Here is a 12451-nt window from a genome sequence, read left to right as displayed (position 1 = left end):
TTTCCAAAACAGGAAAAAAAAAATATTGGCTTTAGACACACTTTAATCTAGTACAGTGGTCTCCAAATTGCGACCCTTGCTTGTCTTTATCTGGCCCTTGACACTATTCCTCCCTCTGACATCAAGAATGGGGTATTATTCCTCCTACTAATGCCAATGATAGAGAACACATTTTTCCTCAAACACCAGTGATGGGGCACTATTCTTCCCACTGACACCAAAGATGGGACAATATTTCTCTCACTGACACCAAAGATGGGACACTATTTCTCCCACTGACACCAAAAATGGGGCACTACTTCTCCCACTGACACCAACTTTGGGGCACTATTTCTGCCACTGACACCAACAATGGGACACTATTTCTCCCACTGACATCAATTATGGGGAACTATTCCTCCCAATGACTGGGAACTATTCCTCCTCCACCTAACAATAGGGATGCTATTTAATTGTTTACTCCCACTGACCACCAAGTTTGAGGCATTATGTGCTCCCAATATCCAAAGTCCAGCCCCCCTAAAGTATGAAAAACAGTAAAGTGGCCATTGGTTTAGAATGTTTGGAGACCACTGATCTAGTAGAACAAACTGTGCAAAGTCTCTTCAGGGTGGAATGTATGTCTCTTTTATTCTGTAGACCAAGTCAGAAAAATTTAAAAAAAAATAAAAAAATTGGGATTATATAATGCCAACATTTTACTTGGTGTTTTAACAAGTATGTAAAATCATTCCCTGCATCATGAACTCATATTTCAATGTCTGCACCATATGCTTATACACACTAATGGACAACAAAACTACCAAACAAAATTTTTGGATTCTGAACAGCAACCAATACATCCAGAAGACGGAAGAACATAACATACAAACGCATAATATAAAAAATCCATGCTGGTGATGTCTCCCGGGTGGAATTAGAATCCAGAACTTAAAGCTACAAGCACATGTGCTAATTACCTAGCTATTAGTATATAGGCAAACAGATACTTAAAACAGTTTCTTACCTGGACTAAAGATGCTGTTCTCCCTCTTTTCATTTCAGCCACCGACTGGCAACCCGTCCGACCTTTACTACTTGAATGACATCGGTAACAGATCCAGTGACTCTGTTCACCAGCTTCTACTTTACAATGCTTTCCCATCAGGCAGAGGGAGTGGTATACATGTCCACAGCTGCGGGACATAAACAGCTTCTAATTAGTACATTTCTAAAAGTCTGGTAACTGCAAAAGTCACTCATTGACTTACAAAGGACTTGTATAAAGAATTTAGAAATCAAGAAATAATTTGACTAGCTAGGACAAAAGAAACTCTTTCATTCTTTTTTACAGCAATAATATGCATATGAGTAATATAGAATCCAGTCTGAGATGGGAATGCACCACTTGCTATTATTATTTGGATCATATTCAATTACAAATCAACTGTACATTAAAATCGGTAGACACAGACAATATAAGCATGATTTACATACATGTATAAGATAGGGTAAAGTTAGCGCTCTTGGCAAAGCAGCTGTAGCACGAAAAGGTAACCAAAAAAACCTTAGTAAAACTGTAAGCATAAGAAGTGCAGTGCTAATAATGTGATAAGATAAAATGGTAAATCGAGTTCATAAAATTCATAAATTAAAGTTCATAAAAGATGTATAGGATTCTTCTTTATGATAAAATATCTGTGCCTTCTTTATAACAGTGGTATAAATGCGCACTCACCAGAATTGCATTTCATATGCGCTTCTGGTGAGTGCGCATTTCCTATGCACTTCTGGTGAGTGCGCATTTATACCACTGTTTCCAGACACAGATTTTTTTATTATAAAGAAGGATCCTATACATCTTTTATGAACTCGATTTACCATTTTATCTTATCACATTATTAGTGCTGCACTTCTTATAATGTACATACATATATACAGAAGGTACAGAAATTAACCCTGAAGAAGACTTCATTAATTACGTTGTATTAGGATTTTCTTTCAATTTGTTTTTATTAAAGTTTTTTTCAAAGATAATAACAAAGAATGAATGGCCGTGACATTAGCAGAAATACAATCACATACATGTCAAAAACTATTCCGGAAAGACACAGCATATTTAATGCAAAAAGATAGAAAATATTATGTGGATACTACGCCAACAACGGAACAATGCACGGTTGTTGCCCAACAAAACACAAATTAAACATAAAAAAAGTAAAGAGTATACAGGGAGAAAACAATCCAAAAGAACTTGGACAAAGAAGAAAGAAGAGAGAAGATGGGGTAGCAAGAAAGCTGTAACTCCATAAAGAAAAAGAGAAAGAGTCCCACAGAGTGCATCTATTAGCAATATATATCTTATAACATCCATTATTATCAAAGGTCAGAGAGCTTGAACAGAATATTACAACAAAACCATCTAGTATCAAAAACCTGTAGAGTATGATTTGAAATTGCATAGGACCTTTAATACAGGTAATGAGAATGTACTCTATGGATAACCTCCGAAACTGAAGGAGATATAGTGGATTTCCATGCTTTAGTAAGAGTTAATCGGGCAGCAATTAGGATCTGAGCGACCACTGTGCGGGATTGGACTGGAAATAAATTCAACGTAAGATTTAATAACGCCAAATGGGGATTGGGATTTGTATATACTCTGGACACTCGAGAAATCAAATGAAACACATCTTTCCAAAAACTCCAGATGCACCCACAATCTCACAATACATGTAGTAAAGTTCTAATACCACCACAATTCCTCCAACATGAAGATGATGAATCAGAATAAATTTTTGAAAGTTTAAATGGGGTAAGATAACTGCAGTATAGGATTTTTAGGGAGCTGTCCCAATGATTAGTATACTTCGAAACTTATATTACAGGACCAAGCTGCCCGCCACTCCTCTGGAGTAAAAGATCTATTCAGATCCCATTCCCATTTTTCCACACGTTAATACAGAATGATCTGGATCATTTGCAAAAATCTGTAGAACCACGATATACCCTTTTTCAGTCCCAACGGGTTCGTCAGAGCTTGCCTGATCTTTGAGTCCACCTCCACCCATGCATCGAGAGTGGAACCAAGATAAGCCTGGATTTGAAGGTATAGATAAAGGCTTCCCCTGGAGTACAGAGTAGGGATATCCGAGAAATTAAAAAAGCCTGCATCTCTCAAAAGGCTTCGTATTAAGATTGGGAATGATGTGGTCATAAGTTGCCAGTGGTATGTCCAGCCTTATTTTAGGGATAGCGAGAGTAGATTTAGATAAACCTGTTAGCCAGGCATCCAAGGTAGCCGAGATTGAAGGAAGATAGGTACATATTAACTTCGGGGAGATAAATTTTGCAAGTATTAATGCCTGGAGGTCCTGAGCCGGGACTGTACTGGTCTCTATTTGTACCCATAACTTATCCGAGTGGATGAACCAGTGTTGGAGTTGATCCAGTAATGCCGCGTAGTAATAGTTGGATAGTAGAGGGAGACCTACACCCCCCTTAGATTTATGTTTAACGAGAGCATGGATATTTTTTCAATGCAATATCTAATTTATTAAAGTAGGAATGGGGAATGAGGATCGGAATCGTCCTGAAAAAGTATAAAAGTTTAGGCAGGATCAACATCTTAAAGGCCACTAATCTACCCAACCAGGAGAGTTCAGTTTTTCCAGCTGCCAACAACTCCTTTAAAAGTGCCTCAAATAATGACTCGTGATTATCTTTAAACATGTTGGAAGAGGGAAAGGACACACGAATGCCCAAGTAGTCTAGACTTTTAGTGGACCAGCTGTACAGGAACTTATCCTTAAGGCCCTGCAAAAATTTCTTTGAAATACCTATAGGAAGCGCACAAGATTTATTAATATTGAGTTTATAGTAAGAAACCATGCTAAATGTATCCAGGAAATTGCTGTCAGGGAAGTCAAAGGGTCCGATACGGTAAGAATGACATCATCCGCAAATAGACTGATCTTGTGGGACATGTGTGCAGTCATTATACCAGAAATCGAGGGATTCAGTCTAATTGAGGTCGCCAAGGGTTCCATCACTAATGAGAAAATGATAGGAGAAAGAGGACATCCCTGTCTAGTCCGATATGTAATTGAAAAAGGTTCCCACAGAACATTGGATGTAAAAACTAGTGCTGTGGTCACAGTATATAGCCCTGTAATAGCTGATCTAATGTACCCATGCATACCAAAGTTTCCAAGACTAGAGTCAAGATATTGCCAATGAACTCTGTCGAATATGTTTTCGGCATCCAAAGCCAGAAATACAATCTGTGAGTTACGGAGTTCAGCAATCCGTAACAAATTAAGCACTCTACGTGTGCCATCCGCTGCCTGCCTACCTTTAACGAAACCTACTTGATCTGATTGGAGAAGAGAAGGAGTCACCGTTAACAATCTAGTGGCACGGATTTTAGCATAGAATTTAAGATCCGTATTAAGTAAGGATATGGGGCAAAAGCGTTGAGGACAATCTGGGGATTTGCCTGGTTTGGGTAAAGTAACTATAATTGCTTTCAACATCTCAGGGGGAAAGGCCGCCGTACCGGCAGCCTTCAGGAGCACTCTTTTAAGGTGGGGCAAGAAGATGTCTTGAAATTCCTTATAGTATTCTGCCCTGAACCAGTGCGCCCCAGGCGATTTCCCCTTTGGTAACACTTTAATGGCGGCTCTCACCTCATAATCTGATATAGGTTGGTTCAAAATCTCCAACTTCCAGTCGAGGCAGAGAGTGACCCTCAAAAAAACTCTCAATAAGAGTAGGGGTAGGCTGATGCGTGTTGGGATCATCTTGGAGATTATACAATTGAGCATAGTAGGCCCGAAATGCCTACGCAATTTTGTTAGGCTGGAAGACCTTTTTCAGCGATATGGGATCTACTGTATAAGTGAAGGGATTTTGGCTTTTGCCTGTTTAGTGTTGATGTAGGAGGCCAGTAATCTACTGGCCTTATTACCCTGGGTGTAATAATTAGTTTGGGCCCTTCTAAGGTATTTTTCATGCTGGACCAAGAGAAGTTCCCTAAGAGCTAATCTATGAGACTGTAAAGCCTGTAATACCTTATCAGACAAACTCTGTTTGTGTTGGGATTCCAAACAAGCGATCTTAGATAGGATGTCAACCATAGCACTTTGTCTACGTTTTTTCTCCCTGGAAGCTAACTGGAGTAGCACACCTCGGCAAACGGCCTTATGTGCACACCACACGTTAAATATATCCGTTACTGAGGATGCATTCATAGTAAAATACTCCTGCAATGATTTAGAAATATGTGAGCGACTACTAGGATTGAACATAGAAGCATCATTGCGCCACAGGAATACTGGTGAAAATTCTCGTTAATGCTGAGGGATATGGGCGCTTGGTCTGACCACGTCATAGGATGGATGGTTGCTTTGGTCACATTCTGAAGAAGTTGTAAATCGGTCAGGATATAATAGATTCTCGAGTAGGATTTATGCGGGGATGAGTAGTTTGTGAAGTCCTTTCTCTGAATCATGGAGACGCCTCCAAGGATCATAGAGATTGGACTCCCGAAGGGTCGACGCCATTGAACACCGTATCCCCCAAGACTGCCCCGTAACATCCAAGGATTTATGGACAATAGCATTAAAGTCACCACAGTAAAGTAAATAACCTTTCTGAATTTTTGCAACCTTTTTCCTCAGTGAGCTGAAAAACAAAATTTGGTTAGTGTTAGGGGCATATAGGTTCATAATCGTATAAGGAATGTTATTAAGTTCGCACACCATTATTAAGAACCTACCCTTCCGGTCTCTCTCCAGAGAGAAGAGAGAACGCTATGGACTGTTTTATGGCAATCAGGACACCACATTTTTTCTGAGGGGCATTAGCTGTAAACATGTGGGGAAACAATTTATGGGAACAGCGGGGGGGCTTTAAGAGCTAAGAAGTGGGTTTCTTGCACACAGATAATGTCCCCACGGAGGTTCTTTGCCTCCTTCCATAACATGCCACGTTTGTACGGGTTTTTAAGTCCATGAGCATTAATAGATACAACATTCAGTACCATTTTAAAGTATACCAAATAGATAGTACATAGGCGCCATCTAGTGGGCCAAAAAATATTAGCAGCACAGCAATGTTTGCATGTATGAAACCACTCACAATAACCAGCTCTCCCTGGAGCAGATGCACAGACAACCCCATCATCAGAGACAGTTCAGTGCCCCATGAGAATTCCTGAGATAAAGCAATTGCAAATACTCTGTTAGAAAAATCAGAAATAATAGAAAAGAGAGAAAATTGGGAAAAAAAACTAAATAAAGAACACACATTAAGTAAGAGCAGGTGAACCAAATCACTTCAACAGGTTGGGGGTAAATTCCAGGACCCACAAGCAGACACGCCCACCAACTGTGACTCCTTCACATGGTAGAAGTGGATTCTAGCAATGACGTCCCTGTCCCTGGGGACATGGTCAGTAAGAAAGGAAGGTTTCGGCAGTCTGTGCGCTCTGTCCACAATTACATCCCTCTCAGACATACTAGGCAGCAAAGCTGTAATCAATTGCTGAATATACCTTCTAAGATCTGCGTCGGGAACTGTTTCGCTGACCCCCCTGAATTTAACATTATTTCTACATGAGCGATCTTCCAGATCTGCCATTTTTTATTTTAGCGCCTTCAATTCCTCTTCTGCGTCATTGTGTGTGTCCACTAATTTGTTGTGGGCAGTCGCAAACTCGCCCATTTTAGTTTCCACTAAGAGTGACAAGCATATCTTTCATAACAGAAGCGGTCAAAGGCAGATTTTCAGCAGGGTAATCTTCCAAATGCTCAACAAACGCACTGGTATGATTATGAGAAAAGGAATCATTAATGTGCTCACCAGGCAGCTGTGGATCAGAAGAGCAACGCTGTTTTGCCTTTTGAGGGCTGCTGGCAGGTGTAGTTCCTTCAGATTGTACAGGGCTAAGAGGCTGAGACTGCTGAGAGTGGGAACAAGGACTCTCTTCTTCCATATATGGCTGTAGAGAAGGAGAGGTGCTGGGACTGGCACCATCTTGGGAGGAGGTGGGGCCGCCCATCGGAGTAAAGAACACCATTAGTTTGCAGGGCGCCTCTTTGATCTTCCTCTTCCCCATATGCAGGGATCGATTCCCATACTGTTCGGGTAGGTGCCAGGTAAGGAAGGGTCACACTACCTTGTCCCTCGTCGCTATGAGCCGCAGTGATTGCGGGCGGGCCCCAGAGCTCCTACATTAAGTGGCCATCCCCATCGGCAGCCGGCCACGCCCCCCCCCCGTATTAGGATTTTCATATGTACAGCCTGACTTGTAATTTTACAGGTAACTTTTACAAAAGCTAGACCTTACCTATTTGTTCAAGCCGTCTGAGGTATAAAATATTATAATTTTAAAAATAATTATTTTAAGCATACATAAAATAACAAAAATCCACCAATACTCCGTAACTTTAAGCAATGTTCCCTCTACCTCACACTAATAGCCCATTAAGCTGAGCAATATTTGTATGAGGGTTTTCAGTACCCCCCCCCCCCCATTTTATGCAGTCATTCAATCCCCTCTTCCATGCCGTGCTTAAGTCCACCCTTTCATGCCCCCCTTCTTCACCCCTTTTACACCCTACTTAATACTAACCTTGACCCCCTTTTCATGCCCTCTCCTCTCGATGTTTCCTTTAGTCCTCCCCTTTCATCCACATATCCAACTCCCCTCCCAATCACCATCGCTTTTCTGTTTTCTCTCACTCCTTTCAAAATGCGCTCTCCATCACCCATCCACAACCCAGAAAAAGTACCTAGCAGAGTCATTCTCTGGTGTCCAGTGGTGCTTTTATTCCCTCCTGCGCAGCTGGCTGGAAGGATAAGTAGTCAATTCCTCCCAGAGCTGCGGAAGAATGAGGAATGAGCGAGTCGGCCGAGGAACTGCTTTGAAAGTGCACCGTGCACACCACCATAATGGGCCCAGCTGGCCGCAATAATACAAACATTAAGGTCTGTTGTAGCTACGGTCCCAGTCATCATAACATTTATATTAGTGCGGCTGACGGTTTTTATTAAGCTATGTCGTCAGGGCACCGGACATTTTATTGGGGTATTAGAGAGGCCTAGGGGGCACTTACACAGTGGTTCAGTCTGCCCCTGTTCGTGACTCATTAATTGAGAAACATGGCTATAGAGGACCAAAAGGAGGATGAAAAAATAGAAGAGAAAAGAGGGAAACGAGAGTTCAGTTCTACCATAAATATATTCAATCATCATATGCATTATCTGGGGGAAAGACAAGTCTCCTTCAAAAAGGACTTTTCGCTTAACTGTAGAGCCAATTTATTTCAGCTACTTAAAGATCTTAATAGGTTCATCAGAGATAACGGTTAAACACTATTATCTAACTAAAATATCACTAAGAAAAACATTATAAATATTGGCAATAGCACTCGGTCACTCCCAGAACATCCACAAGATTTCCATTGTAGCTATAATCTCACTCCAGAACTTAAAAAAATAGACAATATTGATGACTATGAAATATTAGACATTTTAGAAGAGCTATATCAAGAGGGTCAGACATGTGATGCAGGAGATATGTTCTCCACCCCCTTTGGGAATCCGTTCATCCATACACCTTTTAGACCTAAATCAGTATTCTATCTGCACCATGCTAAGAGTGATTACATCAAAACTTTCTACAGACAGGTATATACAGACTTTGTGAAAATGTGTAATAACGCTAAAGGTATGCGATCCTATAATTTAAGTCCAGCAGAAAAAGTAGCATTGGAGAGATTGGAGAAGAATAAGGATATTATAGTCAGAACAACAGATAAGGGTGCGGAGTGGTAATTCAGGATAGGAGCAATTACACCAATGAAGCCTGCAGATTATTGTCTGACAATAATACCTACCTCAAGCTCCGGGGGGATACTTTGTCCACATTTAAATCAGAACTACATCTCATGAAAGAAGATGCTTATAAACAGCGTGTCATAAATAAAACTGAAAAGGGTTTTTTGATGAGACAATATTACAAGACACCCTACTTCTATCATATGCCAAAGGTACACAAAAGTGTCTCCCGTCCATCTAGAAGACCAATCATTGCTAGTGAGGAAGGCCTATGTAGTGGGATTTCCCAATATGTAGACCACTTCCTTCAGCCCCTGGTTACGGCCCTTCCTACTTATATTAGAGTTACATCTCATGTCTTAGAACTGTTGAAGCAATATGAATGGGCGCCCAACTATGTATGGTTATCATTACACATGTGCTCATTGTACACATGGCTTCTCCGTGAGACTGGTATAGTAGTTTTTAATAATTTTTTGTTCACTGTGGATAATTTACATCCCCATCAAACCCAATTTATTAGTAATTGTACTAGATTTGCATTGGAACACAATTACTTTCAGTTCCTCGACACATTTTTTTTTTATTGCAATGGTCAGGTACAGCTATGGGCGCCCACTTTGCGATGTGCTAGACAAATCTATTTATGGGCCTATGGGAAGAAAAATATATCTGGAGTGGAAATCCTTTTGGCCAACATCTTATATTTTATTGGTGTTACACTGATGATGTGCTAATCATCTGGGAAGGACCCCCAGATACAATTCTAGAGTTTGTGGGATACTGTAATAGAAGTCCGTACAATATTCAATTTACTTATGTTACTGATCCCAAAAGTCTGGATTTGGTACTCTAATAGGATCAGGACTATAATATTGTGTCTAAAACACACTTTAAGGAAACTGCATGAAACTTGTCATTTGGCAAGTTGGAAACAGTATACCTTATAGCCAATTTAACAGATTGAGGTGAAACTGTACGAGTACCTCAGATTATTTACAACAGGGACAGATTTTGTATAAGAAATTCATTGAGAAAGGCTACATTAAGGAGCATATTAATGATGTACAAGAAAAACTTAAATAATCTGACCACTCGGGATACAACCATAGTGCCAAGAGACTTTTCATCTAAATTTATCATTGGGAACAACTTCCAACACAGGAAGATAAAAAACATCCTTAAGAAATATTGGCCCATCCTATTACAGGACTCTGAGTAATGCTGTATCTGAGAGACCTAATGTGGTTTTCAGGAGGGCAACTAATGTAAGTCGTATAGCACCCAGTAGGGTCAATAGGATACCATCTAGGATTAGAAATATTCCCACTTTTCTTGATATCTGTGGTTCCTACAAATGCAAGAAGTCTAAATGCAAAGACTGTGGGGAGGGCGTGGCGACTGCCAAAGAAGATGGTCACATGAGATTGAAGCTCCTGCTCACACAGGAACTAACCAACAAGCCAGCGCAACCACAGCCTCCACACAGCCCTTGACCGGCACCCATGACCCCGATGAGCCTCTGGCCATGCCGCTATGCTATAGAGAACACCCACAACCTGCAAAATTATTGGGTTTCTCCACAAAGGTCTACTCAAAGATGGCGGTGGGAGACTTTCCCCGCAATCCGTTGTGCGGCCTCTACTGACTGCAGGGCCCAGGGAGAACGAAGTCGGAGCAGACCAGCCGCCCACACAAGAGGATGAAGGGGGTTCAGGTGCCCACACACCTTCCACAAGGAGCCCGGTTAAATCCAGGCCTCGCCGTGATTCCAAGACCAGTGATGAGGATCCTGCGATGGAGATAACCACGCTGAGAGCATCCCTCCAGACAGATATATTCTCATGTATTCATAAAGTAACAGCGGAAGTCCAAGATTTGGGAGACAGGTTGGGACACGTAGAAGACAAAATTGGAGAATATGTCCAATCCTTTAACACCTTAGTAAATGCCCATGAAGATGATTTGGCTTGGATTAAAGATAAAATAGCTGACCTGGAAGACAGGTCCAGATGAAATAACTTGAAAATCTGCGGCATACCAGAGAATGTCCAGACATCCCAACTGCCGATATCCGCGACGTTTTCCAAAACGCAGTACCTACATTATCACCTGCTGACTTAACCATAAACAGAGTGCATATGATTCCTAAACCAACATTTCTTCCTGCACATGTCCCAAGAGATGTCTTACTAAGAATCCTCTTTTTTATCAAGCCAAAGAAAAAATCTTAGAGGAGTTATACAAAAAAAAAAGAATCTCTCAGACAATGCAAATCACCTACAAATACTCCCAAGATTTATCTGCACATACATTGTGACAACGCAAAAACCTGAACAATCTTACCAAAGCCCTGAGAAATCATTCAATTGGATACAAATGAAAATATCCAGCCAAACTGACCATCACCACAAGGGCCCCATTACGCTCATCTCATCCCTGAAAGAAGGCATTTACCTACTACAAACATTTTCAAGTTTCTGTTATTTGTCTCTATTCTTCTGTTTTAGCCTCCTCTTTCAGGCATTTAGCAGGCAAACATTCAATGGGTACTTCGTACATCCAGATGACCTCATCCTGTGATGGGACTTTGGACTATGTTAAGAAACTTTCTCCTGCTGAGGCTACATGTGCCAATCATTCAAGTGAGTCTACCTACAGTTCTCTGTTTCCCTTGTTTCTAAGATGATTAAAATAGTTTCTGTTCTCTTTGGAAAGAAGCCAAACTACATCAAGTGGATATCCCAGCCATCCAAGTGACACATTTCCAGACTGGAGCTGCTCCCAAGTGCTGCTATAAAAACCTCTCCCACATATATACGTCCATGTTTACGTCCAAGAAGAGAGGAGTGATGACAGCCATCAAGAACTGAGACATCAACAACAAACCTTACACCTTAGCGAATATATATATGCTCCTAATGCCCGCCAACTACGATTCATTCACAAAATATTTTGAATAATCTCCACTGAAAAATATGGAAACCTACTGATGTGCGGTGATTTCAATCTTACAGTGAGCCCTCAATTAGAAATGTCCTCTAAACCTAAAGGAAGAGTGCCTCACCTACAATCCATCCTCCACAACGAAGATGTCTGATTCCTGGCGATGCTTACATGCGAATGAAAGAGACTATTCCTACTTCTCTTCATGTCATCAATCTTATTCACGTATTGATTTGTGTGTAGTTTATAAGTGGTTACTACAGCGGGTATCCTCCTCTACTATATCAACAATTATGTGGTCTGACCACGTGGCATTGGTTACGCCTCTAGTGGAGAAGGATACCAGCGCACCTCTCTTATTGTGGCGATGCAATAATAGCACAATTCAAGACCCTAAAAACAAGGCATTATTGTCCCAACACATTCTAGATTACTTTGCTTTTAACAGCACTGGGGACGTTACTGTATTTACACTATGGAATGCCCGCAAAGCTTACATGCAAGGCATGATTCTGCAACTTTGTGCACATACCAAACGTTTACTCAATTCAAAATGTAATACTATCCTAAAAGAAATTCAGACATTAGAAACCCTAAATAAAACTCAACCCACGTTGACTACCTCTGCTTCCTTACACAAACTTAGGACGGAGCTTAGGGAACTCCTATAACATCAACATGA

At 40.9% G+C, this 12451-nt stretch overlaps 1 protein-coding gene across 3 annotated transcripts in view; it reads right to left on the bottom strand.

The window, feature by feature from the left end:
* Positions 1-12451, bottom strand: part of VPS8 (VPS8 subunit of CORVET complex) — a 300342-nt gene that overhangs the window by 82007 nt on the left and 205884 nt on the right. For all 3 annotated transcript variants that reach the window (XM_089671617.1, XM_089671621.1, XM_089671618.1), the window contains exon 44: positions 1007-1175. In XM_089671617.1, coding sequence (XP_089527743.1) covers positions 1007-1175 — 169 coding nt within the window. The remainder of the gene's footprint in view (positions 1-1006; positions 1176-12451) is intronic.

This window comes from Staurois parvus, unplaced genomic scaffold, assembly GCF_062004578.1.
Source record: "Staurois parvus isolate SC_StPar_1 unplaced genomic scaffold, SC_StPar_1.0 ptg000011l, whole genome shotgun sequence".
NCBI lineage: Eukaryota > Metazoa > Chordata > Amphibia > Anura > Ranidae > Staurois > Staurois parvus.
Note: the sequence above shows the minus strand (reverse complement) of the source record. Positions and strands in the feature narration are given on the sequence as shown.